At 36.8% G+C, this 24,479-nt stretch overlaps 1 protein-coding gene across 5 annotated transcripts in view; it reads right to left on the reverse strand.

The window, feature by feature from the left end:
• Slain1 (SLAIN motif family member 1) overlaps window positions 1-24,479 on the reverse strand; it is a 53,773-nt gene that overhangs the window by 12,892 nt on the left and 16,402 nt on the right. For 2 of the 5 annotated variants that reach the window (XM_076872500.1, XM_076872499.1), the window contains 3 exons: window positions 4,902-5,051; window positions 3,556-3,705; window positions 988-1,329 (listed from right to left, as the gene is read on the reverse strand). In XM_076872500.1, coding sequence (XP_076728615.1) covers window positions 988-1,329; window positions 3,556-3,705; window positions 4,902-5,051 — 642 coding nt within the window. Of the gene's footprint in view, window positions 1-987; window positions 1,330-3,555; window positions 3,706-4,901; window positions 5,052-24,479 lie in introns of those variants that run through there. The other 3 variants (XM_076872502.1, XM_076872501.1, XM_076872503.1) reach the window with 2 other exon arrangements.

Here is a 24,479-nt window from a genome sequence, read left to right on the forward strand (position 1 = left end):
TTATTTTAGTAATTTAGAAAACCATTGGATATATCAGTTTTAAAGTTACTATCCTTATAACATAATTTGGTTGAAATGATATCTGATAATAAATGAAGGTTCATATCTAAGCCATATTTTTTTTTTTAATTTTTATTATTGGTTGTTCAAAAGCCTTGTAGGTTCAAACAGCAACTCTTTATTCCCGAACTCTCAGCGGCCCTCTACACACACTTCCTGGGAACACACTCCCTCCACCGGGCTCCGCGCCAATTCTCTCAGAACCCCGAGAGAACTCAATGGGAACTCCAGAGTAGCAGGCAGCAGGATCTGCCCTAATCCCGGAGCCGCCCTATTCCCAGAGGATCCAGCCTAATCCTGGAGCCACCCTAATCCCAGAGCAGGGTCACCTTTCAACCATTCCCTCTAGCAAAATGCCAGATGTCATTCTGACTAAACTGTGGCTCTCAACAATGAAAGAATAACACATACTCCAAACCCACCATGTTTGAGATTAGAACAGGTCAACCTCCAACTACCACAAAAATATCAACCTCCATAATTCTACTGCTACAAACATCTTAATTTCAGATGTTAGGAAATCAAAACACATCCCAAACTTCCCCTAAATCTGGATGCAAAAACAGAGTCCGCTCTGAGATCATCATCCACACATTCACCATTACTCGATGCTAGGAATAGACAGACACTGGAGGATGGATGAAGGGTGAAGAACAAAGCAGCTCAGGACCTCACACCACATGCCCTGCCTGTCCTACAGGTGGATGAGCAACAACATAAAGATTCTCCACGTTTATAACTCATCCAGGGCCAGCAACATCAGGGTGGTTTTTATGAAGCCATCAATCTATGAATCTGGGAAACACAATCAGAAAAGCTGGTCAACTGGAAATGCACATTTACACCAAACTGATAAGGTCTTGAAGATGAAATTAAATCTGTGAAACACTGGCCACTTATTCACTTGACCCATAAAGCACAACCTACCTCCATTGGTCCTATTTGGTTGCTGATCTGGAGTTTGGGCTTGAGATGAATAATACTGTTGTTGCTGGTAATTATTTGAAGGAAAATACTGGGAACTGGGGCTCTTCCTACAATCCCGAATGCTGGAGAAAGTCTGTGAGTGGGGAATGCCTCTTTGGAAAGGTGAACATCTTGGAAGACGGGGCTGAGGTGGTGGCAAATGATCAAATTCTTCTTCATCCTCCACACTGTATCGATCATACTCTTGATCGCTACATGTCCCTTTTTTTCCTGAACTCAGTGACACACTGGAACTATGTCTCGACACAGATGCTGAAGTGGAAGCATAATCTTGCCTGAGACCTATAATACAACAACAAATGCTGTTATCTTATAATTTCAATCTCGCTAATAAATTACAATGATGAAATATATGATGAAAATTTGTGCAAAAAAAATTATTCAAATACAGACTCCTTATCTTTTTCTTAGTTAACAAAATACCCCCAAACACAAATACACTTACTTACCAAACAGATATCTAATATTAGGTAATTCAGTGTTGCAAAAAAGACTGCCCCAATTCCAGTAAAGATTAAATATACCTGCTATGGCTCTATCAATACATATCTATCAATTTCCCTAAATGACTCCCTTTCAAATCTGGAGATATTTAAGTAATAAAATTCAGGAAAAAAATATTCATCCTTAGTTTTCTATAAGTTAGAAGAACTGAAATAGTCAAAACTCTGCTCAAGAAAGAAATCTCTATAGTCAACTTTCAAAGTTGAAGGAAAAGTTTAAAACCCAAGGCACAAATATTTTCTAACAAGGTCATCTCTCTTTTATTCTTTTTAGTTACTAATATTATCTCTTTCAAAGCCCACTGATGCTTCAATACTTCAGTTTTAGGTCATCCTGCATGATAACAATCTAGAAATTCTCAAACCGTGAGTTGTTCATGATTTAACTTGAACCTTTTTTTTAAAGCAGTCTATCCCCAACTACTTAACTTCTGAAACTGACATCCAATCTTTTAGCCTTAATTTTTTTTAAATGAGAATTTAAATTTATTGCTAATAATTATATAAAATAATTACTTTTCCCCTCAAAATGTATCTTATTAAATCTTGCAAAAGCATTACCATGTTTCCTATAATAGCCATGACTAATTCTGAGAGCAGGAAACTGATATGCTTAAATGACACTTAGCCAAGTTTCTGTTAACCTGAAAACACAATCCCAAAACAAGTTTAGCCCATTTGTGTGATCTAGATCTTATTGTGCCCTTTGACAGGGTTAATGCCTTTGAAGTGGTTCACACCAATTGTTATAATTTTATTGCAGAACTAGTGATAAATGGTCCCATGTCCAGTGATCTATTATTCTTTGACAATTATTTACCCTGAGGTGTATCAATGCATTTTTAATTGTATGTTTAAGATAATGTAGAAAAAGACCAATAGAATAGAGAAGAGGGGAAAGTGATGAGGAGAGGAGAAGGACAAGTATTGGGGACTGAATTAGAGCAAATGCTTTCATACTTATGTCAAAATGAATTCTCGTTAAGAATAAAAAAACTTTGAAATTAAAAAAAAAAAGATAACTTTAGAATCACATATACTGGCAGGAAATAATAATTATACACATTACCCAGTTTTCCCCAATGGTAACATTTTGCAAAATTACTGAAGTGGAAGCATAATCTTGCTTGATACCCTTGATAACCAGGGTATCAACAGTGATTATACTCTGCCCATCTTATTCAATATTTTCCCAGTTTATTCATGTATGTATGTATGCATTAGGTTCTTACAGTTTTATTACCTATAGCTTTGTATATCTACTACCCGTCAAAATAATGAACAGTTCCAATATCACAAAAATCCCTTTTTTTATCTTGTTATAATTACATTTTCTCCTCCTTTCTGAGATCCCACACCCCATTTTCATCCTCAGTAACTAATCTGTCCTTATTTCTAAAATTCTGCCATTTCAGAATGTCATATAAATGGAATTATACAATATTCCATCTCTTGAAAAAACATCTTTCTTCGCTCAGCATGATTCCCTGAAGCTCATCTAAGATGTAGCATCAATGGTAACTTTTTATGGCCAAGTAGTACTCCATGTTATGGATATACCACAATTTGTTTAAGCATTCACCTACTGAAGAGCATCTATATGAATTTCAGAGTTTGAAGCTATTGCAAATAAAACTGATAAGAATACTTATTTGCAGGATTTTACATAAACATAAATTTCCAATGCTCTGGGATAAATGCTCAAGAGAACAGGCTACTGAGCCAAGAAAACTGCATGTTTTGTTTCTTAGGTAACTGCCAACCTGTTTCCATAGAGGCCATACCAGCAACATCCATATATTAGTGTATTTTTAGTACAAGTATGCCTAACTCCCACGGTGCTCTTATGAATGGAAGAAGCACAAAACAGCTTCACCTATACTGAAGGAAGACACATGAGAAAGATCCAAATTTCTTGCCCATTACCTGGGAGAAGTGCCTGATCTTCCCCCACCACTTGTATTTCAAGTGGAAACCTTACTTTCCTAATTTAAAAAGAACATACTTTCTTCTTGCAGACGAGCCATGATCTGAACATCAGTGAGGTCCTGTAATTTATATCCCATGGAGATAGAATCATCTTCCAGTTCCGAAGTACTCAGCTCACTATCAATAGATGACTGGGGACTGAGAGGGGAGCCCCTGGAGTTGTAACCTAAAACAAAGGAAATATGCTTGTCATTTAAAGAACTGATATCCATGTATGCTTTACAGTTAATATACAGTAGCAATATCTTCCTGTTTCCATAACATCACAAAAAAATGACCAACACATCACAATTTGATAGACAGTAAACACATCTTCACATACTCATATCTAATAAAACCATGTGACTACTGTTCCTTAAATTCATGTTTTAAAATTAAAAAACAAAATCACTCAGCACTGCCTACTAAAAAAATTTTAAGATGATAAATTTCATGTCATTTTTGTGTGTGGGTGGCACTGGGGAGCAAGCCCAGGGACTTGCACATGCTGGCAAGTGCTCTCCCACTGAGCCACACAACCAGACTGTCATGTTTTTAATCACAATAAAAAACTCACTGACACAAACATCTAAAGGTATTGTATGAAAATACATATTTATGGACACTTTCAGTTAATCATACATACATGTTTCTGTACTGCTATAAGGGTTTATATGATTTTTAATTATAATTTAATCCGGCCCATTCTTTAATGGGTACATACAGTAGTATCAAAAATGGAAACTATCACATGTTAAAGGCACACATTCATAAAAAGAAACATAAAAAACCCTCATAATATACACCAGTGAGTAGTCAAGGGAGACTTGGAGCCGCCCACAAAAGTGAAAAAAGCAATGACTTCAGATACAAGAACCAAAGAAGAAAGGACCCAAATAGAAGAAAGCTGTAGGAATGGAACACACCAGTGCTGAGACAAACAAGGAAATGGTGAGACCTATGGCTATTTTTTCCACCTAGACCCAGTTTAATTAAAAAAAAACTCCCAGAAAAAAATTAAAAACAAAACAACAACAACAACAAAAAACAAAAAAACAAGATATAAAGACTTGCAATCTTGGAAAATTGAATCATTATAAAAACAAGTTGTTTGACCCACTGACTATATAAGCACATCAGGCATTTGGAAACACACAACAATATGTGTGCTTTTGTAAAAGGGGAAGACAGTCTCCTACACACAATTGAGATCAGTGCTGTTAGAGTACATGTTAATGCTAGGCCTTTCGATATTGAAATAAGGATGCAGCAAAACTCTTCATTATATCAAGATTACCCTCAAACTTTTCAATGAAAGATGAACGTTTGAGTTTAGTGACTGAATTGCAAAGCAAGCAACTAGTCAAGAAGTTGAAATATTACCTGTTCTTTCAGGTGTTAGTATTGCTTTATTTGAGGTTTTAGAGAAGCTGGGAGTATTAATGCCATTGCTATAAGGGCTGAGTCTTGCAACTGGACTATAAGGAAAAGCCAGTGAGGCCGTTGAAGAGAAGAGACTCCGCCATCGGCTAGCTGTCACAGAAGCAAAAAATAGTAGTAGTTAGCTATATGCAAGCAGATGTCCATTTGTCAAAAGGAAAAAGGGAAGAGAATTTTTTAAAAGAAAAACAAATCAACTTTTCATAAGAATATCTTAATTGGTTTTCATTTATCTAAGGGAAAAATATGTAAAAATAACCAATTTGAGAATTAGGGTCCCATTTAAACATCCACTAAGAGAAAGCAAATTATTCTTACTTGGATTAAAGTCAATGCCTTCATGAAATAAAATGTATTTGAATTTCTAAATTAGAAACATTTCCCATTTCTGAATAAAGGTTTAAGTACTATAAAATAAAAAAGTTCAGTGTCCAAAGAAAAACTAAATAAAAAAACTTGAAGACTTAAGAAACTGTACAAAAATGTTCTAATATTAACCATTCACAGTCCTATATTTTTTAGGTTAATTTTCAATAAACACCACAACATGTTGAATAAAAAATCTTTTATGCCAATTTGTACTTGGGAGAAACTCTAAATGACTTGTACATCCAAATGACCTTGACCTGAAAATAAGATTAATGGAAAAATGACAAACACACTAGCAGAAGGGCCTCTACACCAAAACATTATGACAGCCGTTTTACATGGCAATATGGAGGTGATTGGTGATTGCTTAAAGTTAAAAATATATAAATATATATATTTTCCAAGTTTTCTGCATGGAATATATATTATTTAAATTTTAAAAGTGGGATTCTCAGGGCTGAGGTTGTGGCTCAGCGGTTGAGTTCTTGCTTCACATGTGTGAGGCACTGGGTTCAATCCTCTGCACCACATAAAAATATATAAACTTAACAAAAAAAGTGGGATTATCTATGGTATTACTTTAATACTATTTTGATATTGAATTAAAATTTTAAAAAGGAATTATACTTATAAAATGGGCAGGTAAGATAACTGTTAAATTACCTCATCTGTCCTAGTTTATTTCTCCCTCCCAAGATAGCATCCCCTTATAATCTCTAAATTCCAGGACCACAAAAAAGATCTGAAATTGTAAAATCTTATGACACTGGACATCATTTACTGTCTCTTCTTCACATGGTATAAATCACTGTGTTAGAATTTTTCTGAAAAGGAATCATTTAGACATCTACTATGCAGGACAGCAGGGAATACAATAAAGGTACATATAAATTAGGTTAAACTTCGCTTTAAGGAATAACTTGGTTTATATTTATTAGAAATTTGACAAAACTTGGAAGAAACAAGCATAAAATGAACTGCTTTGAAAATCATTCCCCAAGTCCCTTCTAATGAGCAACATTAAGGAGCAGTCCTACAGCTGAGAAGTACTTGAAAATGGGCAGTGGGATGGGGAGAAATTGTAGGATGTGGAGAGTCAAGAAAATAATCAGCTGCCAAACTCAACCTCTTGAGATCCTTGTAAAATCCCATCGACGTTACTTAAAACAGCAGAACATTTCCTTTTACTTTAGCGAGAACTCTTAAGGTAAGCACCATCACATTCCAATTATCTTTTCCTTATGTAGGTGAAAGAAGCCGGCAGGGATGCTTTCAGAATCCACATTTCATTAAGGAGATACGGCCACGAAGCCTGGTTCTCAATTGACTCCAGACATTTATGTCACATATCCATCCATAATTTATTGTGCTTAAGCAACTCTTCCCACTCTGAGCCACAGCAGACATGCACTCCCAGTCCCTTGCTTCTGTATAGATCAACTTGACCAGGAAATATACTGCAAAATAGGGGTTAACATGCAACACACACTAGGTAGTTGTTCTTGCATCCTCCATTTCCATTATTCAAAATCTCTCATTAAATATTCTATATTTAAAAAAGGTCAATAGTTCTTTGTGGCTGCTAACTTGCTTAACTGATGATGTTATTTTACATCAGTTTGATTGCTGGCCAGGCAAATTACAGTGACTGTGTGTTCTCACCCACAGATGCAGTGAACGACACATCACAAATAAACAGCATTCATTATTCTGCACAATAACTACTGTGACCCGGCTTCCCTGCACAATGACACAGTTATTGTGGCTGTGACAGCAAGATCCCGGCTAAGAACACAATTAGCATCTATTGCAAGAAAGAATGTTCTACATTGTTCTTCAGCATTGAGGTTTAAAGAAGAGGGAGGAGAGTTATTGTAGAGGCAAGCTCACAAAACAACAATGCTCTATTAGTGCCCCCAAGCTTGTAGTGGAGGAGGAGAGGGGGAGAGGGGCGGAAGCATGCACATCCTCCTCACTCTTCACTATGTAGCTAAAGAATCACAACAGAAATTGCTTTTATAAAGAAAAATATGAAAGAACGCTTAAAAAGGTTAGTTTTATCTTTTACATTCAATTAATTTAACTATTTTTTCATATAAAGATGTTAAATTATTTGAGAGAAACAAAGATGATCAAAATGACCATAGAAAGAGACAATTTTGCCAAAGGAGGAAATAAACTACTGAACAATAGCAATGAAATTTTTCTACATTCCTCCAAAGATCTATTTATAAGAAAAATTGGAAATGGCATGGATTTTTTTTTCATTTAATTTTTCCAGTCCCCAGAATTATACACAGTTGGGCCCTAAAATTATAATGCACTGAGTAAAGGTATCATACTTGGCAAAGTTTTCTTTCCCAAACTTAAACTGCCTCCCAGCACACTGAACAACTGCATGTTCCAAGTTCTACTGCAATTTCCTTAAGCCACTCCCCACCTCTCTCCATATTACCACTGCCTGCTCTTCAACAAACTGCACCAACACAGGCAACAAAGCTGTCCTCAGCCAGCCTGAGTGAGCCCACCACCAAAGTTGTCAGTCATCACTTTAACTGTGTTGCTCTCACCCATTCAATTATGCAGTGGCTTCTCATTTCTCCTAAGATCTTAACAGTACTTCACATCATCTCACTATTGCCCTTATCCACTGCTATGCACTTCATATCTACCTTTACAGTTTTCCTGAAACTACCATATTAAAAATACACTCTTGGGCTGGGAATGTTGCTTGCCCACTAAGTGATAGAGCACTTGCCTAGCATGCATGAGGCTCTGGTGCTACCATACTGAAAAACAACAGAAACAAAAAACACTACTCTTACTGGTTAGACTTTCTACTGTCTCCTTGCCTGGTAAGCATTTTCCACTAAAATGAATGTAGTACGGGATTAAGTTGCAGGCTGATAAATCATCTTTATGCAAAAAAAAAAAAAAAAAAGAGAGAGAGATTCAAAGTGCTTAATGATCCACTTATTAACTTTCTATATATCTTCAGAGTTGCCTAACTTAAATTACAACACCTGTATATTTTTATTCATCATTGTATATCACTAAACTATGAAAAATCCCAGATTTGACAAATGATAACATGAAGAAAGTATTAAGAACAGAGGGGACAGGACAGGTTTAAGAACCTACAGTTCTTTAATTACCCCCACCAAAAATTATTCTGTGACAACAAAGAAGTTCCCAGGAACTATACATTTCTACCAATCCTTGATCATCTTTGAGCCTAAATTAATAATAAATACAAGAAATAGCAGGAGGAGTGGCACACACCTGCAATCCCAGCAAGGCTGAGGCAGGAAGATTTTTTTGATTTTTTTTTTTTTTAGTTTGAGGCTAACCGCAGCAACATAGCAAGATCCTGTCTCAAAATCTAAAACATAAAAATAAAAGAACTAGAACTACAGATGTAATTAAGTGGAAAAGTGCCCAACCCCTCACTACCTATCCCCTGCAAAGAAAGAAACTATTCAAATTTTGTTGAATATATGTATCTGCACATAATCAAAATCAAATTAAAGTGATTTGACTTAATTCATATAAAAAACATTAATTGATCTAATTAAAATTTCACAATAACCCGCAAAAGATCAGTACTATATTAAACTGAAAAAAGTTAAAAAATAAAGCAATATTTTAATATGTTCTGTAGACGAACCATTTTCACACTTTTTCCTCATTACAAAGACAATTCAGTATCTAACACATCTTGACACTGTGCATTCTCAAAACTTTGGCAAGTTAACTCCTTACTTCAAACCATCCTACCACTCCTACCTTGAATCCAGCTGCTTAAAGTAACCATAATTTACTATAATATCTGAACACAGACGTTAGTCTGGACATTTCAATCCAGCTGAGAAGCTTAGTGAAGATTATCAACCTATGAGAACAGTTCCTTAAAACTTCTAAGTAACTACTAAATTGTTGAACTTTATCAATCTCAGTCTTATGACCTCCAACACTAAATGATTTTACATCACTAATGGCAAGTACCTGAGACTAGGGTAACCGACCCATCAAAATTAAACAGGAGTCAGTGTCTAGGATAAGCTGGTTCCCACGATGCTGCACTGCACAAATAAAATGAAGGATTATGCCAAACCCATCAGCTGACAATTAATCATGCAAGAGGGTAACAAAGAAAGCAATGAAGCTTCCTTAAAATCTTGAAATGCCACTGGTTTTTTTTTTTTTTTAAATCGAAGAAATAGTTTGCAATGATGATCATGGTTAGCAGAAGTTCTACACACTCTGCCATCAATATCATATGCATCTCAGCTGCCTGGTTCAATGGAAAGCCCTGGAGGGCAGTACTCTTATTTCTTCTAGTGGCTTCTCACAGTAGGCTCCATTAGTTATTCTAGAAAAGCAAACCTGATATTCTCTCTCTCTTTTTTCCCCATTTCTTATCAAAGAATAAGATCCTAAAAGGCAAAACTCTAATGTGCCATGTTCTATTAGCTGTCTCTTGAATCACAGCAGGGGGTCTAAAACCACCATCCCTCCTCGAGGATGGGCCATCTTGGCAGTGCAGAAAAATAGGTCTAGGGCTGGGGTTGTGGCTCAGCGGTAGAGCGCTCGCCTAGCATGGGCGAAGCCCTGGGATCGGTCCCCAACACCACATAAAAAAGAAAGAAAGATGTTGTGTCCAACTACAAATAAAAAATAAAAATATTTAAAAAAAGAAAAAACAGGTCTAAAGCAGCCCTGTGTTTTCTTTCCTAGCTTTTAACGGTTCTGATAAAAACTCATTAACAGCAAAATTTACATCTGTTTTATTAAAATTTATAGGCCGTTCTCTAATTAAGTCATGATTTTCTATCTCCTTGTTCACACCTCTCTTCTCAGCTAGCCAAATTTATATTCTCTTTCACCATTGACTAATCATCCATGTATTTGCCTTAAGGAGCTGACCACCATCATTTAAGTCCTATGTAGCCCTGAGCAAAAGAGGGGGTGGGGGGGGAGTACCACGAGTTGATTCTGACATGCAATGTTAGAGGCCACATCCAGAGTCATCAACATTTACCAAGAGATACCAAAAAAACATTAAAGGTGAATCTCCAGAGGTTACCTAAATGGCTTTCATAGAAAACACTACATTGCAGTTCCCTGTCCACAGTCAGTCTGGGAAATCTGCCTGGCGTCCATGCTCTCACCTGCTTTTACAAACTGGTTTCTCTCTTCAATTAAGTAGGCACTCTCTATCTTGGCTGTACAATACCATATGCCAGAGATACTGAGTTGAATAAAATATGTTGACTGCTTTCCACTCCTTCCCACTCCAACTTCTAAAGAACAGCTATTGCAGAAGACAACCAAGTGAGCTGGAGAATTCTCTACCTTGCTACAGGAAGAGCAGTAAAAGCACTCAGAACAAAGTGACGACAATAATTCAAGTCTCCACTAGAAGACATAAGTTTAAAATGACCCTTGAAGATTGAAGCATTTATGGGAATACAATGCTGTTTTGGCTAGAAATAGCACATGCGAACTGACAGAGGCATGAAAGGTACTGTACAGTCAAGGAATGGTCAATATTCAGGAACAGGGCATATGAAAGAAGAGCTAGGCCTGGACAGATTGGCAGGATTGGTTTCTGCCCTGTCTTACACACAGCATACACACTAATATACAATTAGTATTTTGACTTTGAGAAGGAAAAAGACAGGGTTAGATATGTGTTTTATGATGACATAAATGGTCATAAAATGATTAAGTAAATGGTCCGAGACTAATGACTGGGAGACCTGTTGGGAGGCTTCTCTAGCAGACCTGGTGAGACAAGACAAGGTCTTCAACTAAAGCATGAGTACAACATCTGGTGAGAACAAGTTCAATAAGCCACATCTGAGAAAAAGTGGAAATATCCAGGAACCCAATGGACACAGTGGAGAAAAGGAGAGACCATGACATGGTCCCCAAGACACTGATGCCACCCACTAAGATAAAGAACATGAAACACAAGGAGGAAAAAAAAAAATGAGTTGAACTAAGATGGTTACGAGACATGCCTACTGGGCTGGAGTCTGGTCCAGAGTTGGAACTCAGGAAACAGGGCTAAAGAGATTCAGGGAACATCTACACATAGGTGTTGGATGACGCGGGGACACAGGCAGGAAGGAAATCACATACAGGGAATGTTCAGAAGGAAAAGAGAAGAGTTAAGGAAGGAATGATTAATAAGAGAGATCAGTAAAGGAAACTGAGAACTCAGAAAGCTGAAGGATGGATGGAACTCAAAAAACCAAAATGACTAATGCAGAAGAGCTGACAAGGGAGCTATGGCCAACAGCAGCAACCACTGTAGAGAAGTCCTGTAGGAGGAGGACAAAGAAAAAGGCTTCTGGCTAGGACAACTAGGTCCCTAATGAGAGAAGTCAACAGAGGAGTGTTAAGGGTCAAGCAGGCAGAGATGAGGAAGTAGAAATCTCTGGAGAGAGAACTGGCCACCAAACCAAAGAAAAATGAAACTGTAGCTTGAGGAACATAGGCTCAAGGAGAATGAGATGGTTTTTAGGATCAAGGAGACCTGCATATTCACAGAAGAGGAGGAAAAACACAGTAGAAAAAAAGAAAAGGGCAGGCACTGAAGGAAGACCCTGGAGACCCAAGGAATGGGACAGAGATGACCTGCAGGGAGCAGCCTTGGAAGGGGGGTGGGGTCTCCTCTCTTCCTCAGAAAAGTCAGAACAGAGAACACAGAGGATGAAGATGGGTTTTAAGGCCCCCTTTTTTGTATAAACTAGAAATCAATGATTATGGCGAGAAGACAGATGCTGGAAAACACAGCCTCACGTAGGAATGGCTACCACTGGAGACAAGAAAAGCTAACCATGGAGAAGCAAGTCACTGCCAGATGAGTCTGGATAGCATATCTCTGGAACAAAACTAATCTCAACATGTAAACGTCAATAAAACATTTGGAAACATTGTTAAGTGTCTGCTTTATGATTCTGTAAAGGATCCTTGTCTTATGCAGAAGAGCTGACAAGGATAGTCATGTGTGGTGACATCCAAGGACTGAAAATCACAATTAGAACAAACCAACAAATCCTAGGGAGTGAAGGTAACCAGTCACTGTGAATTCTAGAGATGATGGGGTAAAAGATCTTGGTAAGAGGAGTCTAGATGGGATCTACAAGACATGCATTCCATGTCAGAGATGACAACAGTAGGCTAGAACAGTAGTTAGTAAATGTTTTCTGTACAGAGTTGGCTAACAGATATTTTAGGCTTTGCTGGCCACAGAGATCACACTCATAACTACTCAACTCTGACATCACAGCTTGAATGTCACAGAAGACATGCAAATGCTTTAACATAATTGTGTGTTAATAAAACTTTATACACACTGAGTTGAATTTAATAAAATTTCCACGGGGTCATGAAATTATTCTTTTCGTTTTTTTCAACTTTTAAAAACATGAAAGGCATTCCCAGCTGATGAGCACTATGATAACAGGCAAAAAGCCCAATAGGCCATAGTTCGTCAACCTGAGCTAACATACATACCAGTTTTGTGATAATTCACTTGGAAAAATGCACGCCGCTAGAACTATACTGCAGGGGTATGTCAGGTATCCAGACATAACAGTGGAGGCTGATGGAACACTTCTTTACTGTAATTTCCCACATTACAGTGTCATAAAACTCAACCAAAGACTAAAAAGGACACTGGAGTAAGAATCTACTTACCTGAGCCCCTGTCTCCATCCTGCCATGGGTAGTTTTGATATTTGGAATAAATCATACAACATCTTAATGTTACACTGTTCTCAGATGGAAAAAAAAAAAAGGTAGTTTGTGGGAGGGCAATAAGCAGGACTACAAGTGAGTACAAGATGAAAGTTTGCAACATGCATTTGCAAACCATACAGTGTTTTTAAAATGAACATTTCTACCATATTGTAGCAAAAACACAATCTGAGGGGGAAAATGCTCTAAAAGTTAGGGAGTAGAAAAGAGCATCTCGAGAAATTTTCCACTTTTCACCTTTCCTGATTTTTAGGAAGTTTAACCTAGTCTTCTTGAATGATGGGCATGCTCTTTATCTTATTTAGACAATTTCATAGACTTCATGGTTCCTCAAATGCTACCAACTCAGAAGCTAAGTAATGCAGCACGAACCTTCAACAGTTTGATCAGAACATCTGAGAGTTCTCTTATTTGTCCAAAGACCACCTCAATGGAAATAAACATCCCAGGTGTCATACTTTTAAGAAATATGGTTTCTTCCCAAACCACATGTTCCAAAAGTCCTATAAATTACCAGATTCCTGGAAAGGAAGGGAAAGGAAGGCAGGCCCGGTTACCAGACTTTAAATCATCTGCTGTATTCCTTCTTTATGCAATAGGTATGCAGGCCTCAGTTCCAAGCCACACAGAGGAATTCAAATGCAGAGCCCTTTACTAATATCAGTTACAGAGTGGTCTAAAATCAGTGAAGTTACAAGAAAACTTCAGTATTTTTTATTCTCCTATTAATAAATCAGCAGGAAGTTTTATCTGGACAACAGCATTTTGATTTATGCCAGAAAACTCCAAGGCAGGAAGGCTTTTGGTTCCATAAACCATTCTCTCAGTGCAAACTCCCCAGGTCCATCATGCCAGACCTTTACGTACTATGAGCCTACAGAAATGCCCGACACAGAGATGCACTCAAATATCTGGACAGATTTCAACAGGAGAATTTAAAAACCAAGATAAAGATGGTACACTACTATTTCACGCTAGCTATAATCTGCCTAGACTGAGACAAAAATTAGCCACAGTATGTAAGTAAGCACTGCTGACTTGGTGCCAAGCGGAGCAAGCCCTGAGATCAGGAACATATGGTGTGCAGCTTACTGATCCACTACTTTCTACTGCGTAAACTTGAGTAGCATTAATTTCTCCAAAATGCTCCAGGACCTAATAAATAAGCATATGGGGGCTAGAAAATAGTACTCCTACTTTGAAACAGATGTTTATAGTGCAATTTGCTTGACATACACAAAATAAAGAAAATTTAGCTACAATGTATATTATCAATTTCAGGTAAAGAGAAGGGCTAAAAAGCCAGAACATGCCCCTAATTGGCATCTTGGGAACCATTTTAAAAGGTTAAGTCAGTCATTGTGCCCAAACTTCTCAATCTTCAAATTACAACTAGACAAACCTACTAGGTTAACTTGAATCTTTTCCTATAGCTTCCATTCATTCAACCCATGGGGACAAATGCAACAATTTAAAATCAGTAGCTAAGATACACACACACACACACACACACACACACACACACACACCCTATGATTCCAGGTCACTGTAAATGTTTAATATTTAAATTTCTAGTTAAATTAAAAATGTAAAAATCCACAAAAGCATGACTTACATATGACCTTTAAGAAACAGCTAACAAAAGTTCATTTATCTACATAACTAATATCTAGAGTTAATCAAGGAAGTCACCTCAACACTATATTTTTAAGATTTTAAAATACAGTTGGTTTGAAAGCAATTAAGGGATAATATATATCCCTGATGATCGACAGGTAAATGTTTAATAAATATTTGTTTAATGAAAGTTTCAAAATTCCATTCTACTTAGTATATTATTGATAATATTTATTCCATATGGATCAGAATTTCACTTTTGATACTGGATTTTGGTAGTTCAAATGCATCCTAAGTATTAAGGGTTTCTTAATAGTTATAGTATCTATTCATCAGAATTTTAAAAAATCAGACCTTTTCTGCTTCGACCACACACTTCACCCTTCCTTCACTGCCATTTCTGATTAGTGGATCCTTTTGTAGGACTTCTCTAACCAAAATGATCTAAAGAGAGAGCTAAAAAATGAGGTTCTGGAAGGGGAAGGTCAACTTGGAATGTCAACTTGTTGCACTTAATGACTTGTCAAAATTGAAGATAATTTGGCATCTTTAATCCCACCCAGATCAAATCAGTGTTATCCTTATAGTGTGGTCTCTCATTTCATAAGTCATCATCAGACTTCTCAGCTGCTGTTAATAAGGGAGATGAAAATCTAATTTTAATAGAAACTGCACTTCAAAGGCATGTTTAAAATTCCCTTTTATGGAAGTAATTTTCCCCTGAGGCCTGCCTGCTATAGCTTAAGTCAAACTTCAGGACAGTGAAAGTGCCCACAGAACATGAGTGAGGGCCTCCGTGAAAATAGCTTAATCCAGAACCCAGGGAAAAGAATGGCCTTATAATCTGTCCCTGACGTGATTCTGGCATACAGATTATAGACAGCCTCTTTCGATTGAGACTACAGCCACAATGCAAGCCATGACCACCAGCTAGAGTAGCTTCTACATCCTAAATGAAATCATTGAGATGTCACAGAATTAGTTCTCTGAAGAAATAGGAAAAATAATCTCCTACCTGAAAACAGTAGAAAGTAAGTCTAGTGATCACTAATCAAGTCTTCCTGCCTATCAGTGTTCAATGTAGTGGGAAAGCCAAGTTCAGCCCACCATTAGACAGCACCTCTGAGTTCCCCCATAGAAGAGTGATGAGGTCAAAATTCCAAGGTCTCCTGGGCTAAAATACTCTTCCAGTTAGGGGCACAAAACACATGGCTTATATTCCAGGGGCCTCTGACCCACTCACCTTGAAAGGTGGTAGAAAGCAAATATATAAACAGAGTTTTGGTCAAGGGAAAAACTATTTCTTAGACCTAAGTGAAGCCATTCGTGATATTACTCACACAGAAGAACATTAAAATTTACAAAAGAGTCTAAAACAGGAGAGTTTCTTTCCTTTCCCAGCCTAGAACCACTTTTGAAATCTGAAGAAAATTACACAATTAGCATACACCATTAAGTAGGCAGACCAAGTACCACCTTATTGGTATCTGACTTCCGGCAAACCTTTAGTACACTTGCTCTCCCTTACTGTCCATCTCTATGTCTGGTGGATACTCTGTTTATACTTCCAAGACTTATTTTCAACTCTTTTATAGTTGTGGTTAATACAGCTATAAGGTGATCATTAGATGTGAAAGGACTAAAGGAAATTAAGTGTTGACACTAGACCCTAACCACCAGGGAAAGAACGTCGTAGAACTGGGAGTAGCTCCCTCTCTTAGTTCATCTCTCTCGGCTTTCCCAAGTCATCTCCTTGGCCACTATTTTCCAGATGTCACATCTTTATCCTTGTAACATTTCCATCATTAAGGGAGTAAAACCTTCTAAATTCTTACAAAACCTAAAGTCTTTTCCTTTTATCCCCACATTTGGTTTATATTCTTGGGTACAAAATTATAGTTTGAAAATAACTTTCACTCAAAACTTTACATATTCATTTTCCATCTAGCATCAATATGACTTGTGAGATCTCTGACGTCTGTCGCACTGTCAACCATCTACTTCTTTAAACATTTTTAGGACTGTCTCTTTAATGTTTGAAAATCAACTAGATCTAGGTGGAGGTTTTTCAGGTCCTAGTTCATCCTGAGGACTTCTCTTTCTTCAGCTCCAGGAAATTTTCTTCTATTATTTATGGTATTTTCTCTTCTCAACTGTCTATTCTCTAAAAGAGCCCTCACTAAATATTAGAAGCTCTGAGCCCCTAACTCTTCTCATGCTGCCATCTCTCTTTCTGGGAGATAACTTTGACTTGATTCACGTAAGTAGTTTGGTTCTTGGCCCTGGCCATTTTATTTCATTTCCAAAAAGTTAAAAATAACTATGAAGCTTATTTATTTAGGTACCAGCGATGGAACCCAGGAGCGCTTAACTACTGAGCCACATCCCCAGCTCTTTTTTTTTTTTTTTTTATCTTTTGGCATTTTATTTAGAGACAGAATCTTGCTGAGTTGCTGAAGCTGGCTTTGAACTCCCAATCCTTCTGCCTCAGCTTCCCCAGATGCTGGGATTACAGGCATGTGTCACAACGCCCAACTTAATCTTTTTCTTTTCTTTTTATTTGTTCTTTTTAGTTATATATGACAGTAGAATCCATTTTTAAAGTAATGACAATTTGACTGCATTTTTTTTTTTACAGTTTAGCTTTCTTTTAAAGGTACATTACTATCAAATCTCAGTCCAAAAAATTCTTTATGCCCTCAGATACTATTTTCCTGCAAATCTAATTGAGTTTTCTATTTTGTTCATGCTACTGATTTTAAAAAAGAAATCAAGTAAGACTTGGTTATTGGTTTGCTTTTATGAATAACAATAAAGTTAAGCTAAACAGGAAATTAGTGTAAGGTTCTACATTGGTGCAGAGATTGCCTCTACCTTGAAAAAACCAACAACAGGCACTACATCTATGGTGGATTATTCCACAAGCAGGTTTCCCATGGACCCCTGGACAGGCAGCATCAGGGTGGCTGCAGACCCCAACAGAGCAATGGAAGGGGGAAGAATGCTTTAGAATTTCATTTAATCTGCCTCCTACCCTCTGCTCAGTCAAACCTGGGCATCTGAAATTACCCCCAGTTGTTCTTCTCAATCAGGCAGAGATCCCATGCTTAGATCACGCTACCTTCCCTAAGAATATATATCCTGATTTCCTGAGTCTTCCCTGAAGACTGCCCACCTTTAGTCATCATCTTTAGCACTACTCATGTCCTAGCAATTCCCAGTGCTATAATATCCTTTTATTCATCCATTCATCCAACCTTACTCATCTGAAACCACTACAAAAATGGAAGATAAAACTGAACACACATACATACAGACACATAAACACACACACACACCACTCCTCGAAACGCAATCTTATAACTACAACAATGGAGACTATAACTACGACAGTGGCGAAAAATTAAACTCACAAAAACTGGCAAGTGCATCAAAACTCAAATATACAGTTGGGCGTGATGGTGCACACCTGAAATACCAGCAGTTTGGGAGGCTGACGCAGGAGGATCACAAGTTCAAAGCCAGCCCAGCAACAATGAGGCACTAAATAACTCATTGAGACCCTGTCTCTAAATAAAATACAAAAAAGGGCTGGAGATGTGGCTTAGTGGTAGAGTGCCCCTGAGTTCAATCCCCAGTACCAAAAAAAGTTTAAATACATACAGCATTACTATACAAATTTTAAAGTTCTCACACATTATAAATAATTTAGGATATCAACAAATCAAAGACTTATCTTTTCAAAGTAAATCGTTGTGTAGAGTTTGACCACATTTTCAACTACTACTTCTCACATGAAGTCATAAAGAAATTCAACATTAATGAGAAAAACTTGGAAATGCTTTCTTCTACTTATGTAAGCTAAAAAAAAAAAAAATCACCCTTTCAAAATTCTAAAGCCTAACCTTACCCACAATCCAAAGAGTTTCTAAAATCACTACTTTATTCAACACAACTTGTCAGATTTCAAAAGAAACCCTGTTTTCTAAGACAATTCAGACAATACTTTGTAACTTTCCTGTTCAGGGTTTCATTGCTCCTTTGCTTAAAACTATTAAAGGTTTCCCAGACCTCTAAGGATAAAGTCCAGAATCCTTAACAGCCCTGAAAACCTGTACATCAATCTCTAGTTCCATTTAGTGCCACTAGCCTCAAGATTTCTATTTCCTGCCATTCCAGCCTCACCACTATGGCCTGCCAGTCCCTCTCAGGTCACTCACCTCCTCTTACTGCAAGGCCTTTCCAAGCACTGTTCCTATGACCTAAGACACTCTTGCTCCCTGACCCACCCACCAGAGTTGCGGGCTAACTATCTTCTCCCACTGATTCTCAAATCTTTGCTGACACATCACATCCTCAGGGAAGTTATTTCTCCAGCACAACCCTCAGATTCCGTTAGGTCGCCTGTTAGAATCATCACACCTATTTTAAGGCTGAGGAAGAAACAGAACAAGAGTTACTACATGTGTCATCTGTTTCTTACATCAGACAGTCCACTCCAAGGCCAGGCACTAGGCTTGTCCTGCTAGCCTCCATACTTAGTGCTGGGCCTGCAGCTAGCAAGTACTTGATTCTTCACAACTTAGATTTCTAATCATTTCTGATTAAGCCCCAGATTTTCAGAAAAAGTCTAGAATTCTTGCTTGACTGTACTCTTTAGAGGTCCCAAGAAACAGGCATAAACATCTATCAAAATAAAACCAATTCCACTGCCATATAGTCAAATTAAATCAACCATTATAGTAGTTTAAAAGCAGTAAAAACTACTCTGGGGGCAAACAGAAGTATAACTCTATGGTACAGCACACACTTGCATCTGTGAAGCCCTGGGCTCAGTATCCAGCACACACCCCCAAGAAAAACTCCTTTAGGAGAAACTCTATAGTATTTTACTTTTTTTTCTTTTTTCACAGTACTTATGTCTAGCCCTTTTTATTTTGAGATAGGTTCTCACTAAGTTTTCAAAACTGGCCTGGAACTTGCAATCTTCCTTGCGTCAGCAAGGGTATACCACCACACCCACCTCTATTATTTACTTTCCTTTGTGGGAGTAACAAAATAGCATGTCAATTATAAACTTACTGCAACAACCATTACAGACTGTCATAAGTTATTGGTTACTTTAATAAACACCTCTCTAATTATGGTTGAAAAGACAAAAAAAAAAAAAAAAAAAACCACATTGAAATACATGCACAAGTGACAAAGGATTGTTTAAGGATAATTGACAAACATATTCAGATAGCTGGATGTAATAGATGGAAACTGCAAATTTCATAGAGTTATTTCTAACTAACTGCACTAAATCACTGCCAAAACTGAAACTAATGCATTGAGGTTATTTAGAAATTAATAGCAAAGATGTGATAGAACTCACAGCTATGACAACATATTTTCAATTTCCAGCACACAAGAATAACATCCAATGTTAGGAGACTCTGTCTCAGCACAAAAAAATTAACATGATTCCAAATTGTTTTTGCCAATGAAAAATGGAATCTTTGCAAAGCTTACCTAAAATGAACCGTATGGGCTAAGTTTTAATTTTGTGTTTCAAAAGTGAGGGAGCACCTCAAGACTGGAAACATGAGCTAGTAGGGATAGCATCTTGGACCATGCAAGGAGAGACTGGACAGGTTCCAGGAGACAGGCATTTGATAAGCTTTCTAATGTCTCAGTTCAATCTGTGTGGCTTTTACAAAGGAAAAGCCTACCTTTAGAAAACTAGTTGAGTCCTCAGCTTTCTTTTTCATTGACTAAATTTAGAAATAAACACCCCATCATAACAACTGAAACAAGAATGGGAACAGGTATCACATGAAGACAAAAGAAAAACTCAATGAAGGCGTGGTATCCATTCACATTTCTTGAGCAAATAACCCTAGAGGAAATGAGAGATGGTCAATGTGACATATGACCCAACATAGTAACTGTGCAAGACTATGCTCTTTGTGAAAACTATACCCACAATCCTCAAATGTGACCTGTCCTGATTCAACTGTTATGGACATTCAAGTATCTTAAGTCAAGATAAGCTTTTATTAACTGACCCCAAATTAACTGAGCCACATATTGGGTGTTTCAAATTACTTAGATAAGCTTCTTGATCATTATTTGGTGAATGTCCCAGCCTCGTGACTTGGATTTACCAAAATCTCTAGCTTAGCCTTATTCCAATTTAGGATATCATGTGAGTTAAGCCCTATGGGGTGGATATTTTCCTATGTAAAAGGTGACAGCAGGGGAAACTGAAAATGGGCATGTGATGAATGAAAAATGGGTCAAGCAGCCTTTATCTGAAATGCTTGGGACCTAAGTGTTTCAGATTCTAAACCTTCTCAAATTTTGGAATAGTTCCATAAACATAATGAGATATCTTGGGGATGTGATCCAACTCAAAATACAAAATCCATGTATTTCATATACACCTTATACATATAGCCTGAAGGTAACTTTATACAGGGTTTTAAATAATTTTATGCATGAAATAAAACTTCATGGTATGAAATTTTCCACTTGTGGTTTCATGTTGGTGCTCAGAAAGTTGCAGATTTTGGAGCATTTCAGATTCAGATTAGGGATGCTCAACTTATACATGTAGGTCTAAGCACAATCGGAAGAAAGGGAGCAAACGAAGAAAGTTATTTTCAATTTTTTACTATTGTTCAGTAAACAACCTTTCTAAAACTGTTCAGTTTAAGATCCCTAACTCTAACAAGTATTTTTTTATCTATAGGTAACAAAAACAAACTTACCCTCTTCCCCATCCTACCGCCCCCCCCAAAAAATAAATGCCAAAAGCCCTGTGGAATCTATTAAATGTCCCTCCTTACATTTAACAGATAAATGGTAAGACATTGAGAGCAGGCCTCTTGTTTCCAATCACGGAGTTAAGTAGTGCTGAGACACTATAGACACTAAATCTAACTACTTCATTAAAATTCTTTGCACCATATACATTCAATGACTAGCATTTAACATCTACAATGTAACAGGAACTATTCCAATACAGGAAAGGGTTACAGCAGATAACAAAACAAACTTAAGTCCCCACCCTCAGAACTAACATTTTAATAAACATGATTTTTTGTTGTTGTTTGATTAGTAGGATACCATTTACAATACCAAATGTTCAATAAGAATTGGTTCCTTTATACATCTAGGAAATTTAAATGAACTCAAATCAGTCAATTACAAAAACCAAACATTCCGTGCTTGGAACATGTTTAAAAATTGTATTAAGCATTGCAATTCAAAAGAAAATTGAGATATAGGCCTCTATCACCAGATTCTGAATCACTGGGGAAAAGACAATAAATGTTAAAAATTAAATAAGAGAAGTTAACAGAACAGAGTGCCTTCAAGTGGAAAACAAACATTTTTAGGACCATCTTTAAAAGATGAAAACCAACCAAGATTCTCAGCTTTGGTTAAGACTGCATAGTCCAATCAGTGCTCAGAAAAAAAGAAAATATTATTCTGTGCTGTCTGTTGTTAATTTTATACAATTAGATTGTAGGTTTGGAGATTCCAGTGATTTACTTTCAACATTGCTTGAAATGTTGAAAGTATTTTTTTTAAAAAGCCACTTATGCCATTCAAATATAATAGGATGAAACCAATATTTAAGTCTTTAATGTCAACAAATTTATTTTATTACTATTTATTTAATCCCTTACAACAAATCTACAAATAAGTATGAATGGAGAAGAGGCTGAGAACACTTAAGTAACTTGCCTATGCTGATTACCTGATACATAAGAATTTATTAATTATAAAATTTAAATAAAAGTCAGTTTGGAAAAAAGTAAGTTTTGGGATATATAATTTTATAAAAAGTTTCTTAGATTCAAGTCAATTAATATTCCACAGAAGAATTTAAGAGTATAAGGTACAATTAGTTTTCTCTAAGAATATATTTTACACCAAAAATAATTATCCTATTGTACCTTAAAAAAATAACCAATATTTAACCAATCTGCAAAACTATCTATAGCTATGAAGACAAAATATTTCTTAAAACAGTCATAATGTGGGTGCTATCTCCCTAAAAAAAAATAAGTCTTACAAAACATCCTTCTTTTCTCAATTTTTTCCAAGAGGCAAAAAAAAAAAAAAAACCTTCTCCAGAAGGGCAAGTTTGGAAGGCTGGTGTGGGGCCCAGCGTTAAAGCATTTGCCTAGCATGCTCAGGCCCTGATTGCCATACCCTGAGCTATAGAGTCAGCCAACCCTGAACCATGAGTTCAACCAACTCCGAAACCATGAGTCCCAAATGAACTCTTTTTCTCTACATTGTTCTTGTCAGGTCTTTTGGTCGCTGACTCAAGTAGACAGCTAACTTACCCCTACACCTAATTTGCAGCCAAGAAATCAGCACAGCCTAGGGCAAAAAAAAAAAGAAAAGAAAAAAGAAAGAAAGAAAGGGATGTATAACCAGATCTACCCACCAGAGATATCTGGATCCCCCAACATGTTCTGATAGAATTAATCTTTGAATTTTTGAGTAATTTTCTTTTCAAAAACATCAGGGTCCAAAGTAAGAACCAAATATCTAAAATCTTTGCTTTCTAATAATCGCCATCTTATCTGAAGATCCCTACTAACATTAAAGAGCAAAAAAAGAGAAAAGTTTGTTTTTTAATTGGCACAATAATTGTATATATTTAAGGGTAGAGTGTGATGAGATCAAATTGAGATTTAGCATATCCATCACCTCAAACCTTTACCATTTCTTTGTGGTAAGAACCTTTTAAATACTCTCTTCTAGGAAGATCAATAGGGTTGAGGAAGGGAATCGAGAGGAAGGAAGGCATGGGGAAATAATAGGGAATAAAAACTACCAAATCATGCTGTGTCCATGTAGGAATACACCACAATCAACCCTGAATATATAATTATCATCAACTAATTAAAATAATAAAAAGAAAATTGGAAAAGGTTAAGAAGAAGAGAAGGGAAAGTACTGGGGAATAAGACTGATCAAATTATGTTTTAAAGTGCATGAACAAATATGGCATCACCTGCTATTATGTATAATTATAATGTACCAATAAAAATTTAAAAATTAAAAAAGATAAAACTCCTATATGCTGATGAGAGTAAAAAGCCTAAGAGACAGGCAGAGGACTGGGGGAAGAGAATGAAACAGGATAAGTGTCACTTCCTCCCCATCTAATGGCTCCTAGTTGTGGCAGTGGATTTCTTAGTGAACAGTCTAGGCTTTCCTCTAAAGCTAAGAGATGGCAAGTAAGGAAATGTTGCAAGAACCACCCTCCACCACCACCATCTTACAATACTGAAAATCAAAACTGAAATTAAAACAGTGGTTAATTGTAAAAGAACTACACATTCATTTACTTCAGCAACAGTGTCTGTGGGTCAGGATCCCTTGTAGGTGTTATGGAGCTGGTGATCCACAAAGTGTCCCTGCCCTTGGGTAATCTGTATTCAAATAAAGAAAAACCACCCTAGTCTCAAAAAAAAAAAAAAAAATGATCAGTAATACCTCTTATTTGAAATTGCTGATTGTCCCAGAGATTACTGCAAGTCTAAAAGAAGAAAATGCTTGTTAGAGAATTATTGAAACTTCTAAAATATGGAATACTCACATTATTCCAACTAAGTAAACTATATTATGAATAAAGTTAAAATCATAATTTCTTATTTATGTAGTACATCTTTAAACAAACAAACAAAAAAACAGTTTCACCATGTTTCCTGGGCTGGCCTCAAACTTGCAATACTCACGCCTCAGCCCCGCAAG

This window comes from Callospermophilus lateralis, chromosome 12 (genome assembly GCF_048772815.1).
Source record: "Callospermophilus lateralis isolate mCalLat2 chromosome 12, mCalLat2.hap1, whole genome shotgun sequence".
Taxonomy (NCBI): Eukaryota; Metazoa; Chordata; class Mammalia; order Rodentia; family Sciuridae; genus Callospermophilus; species Callospermophilus lateralis.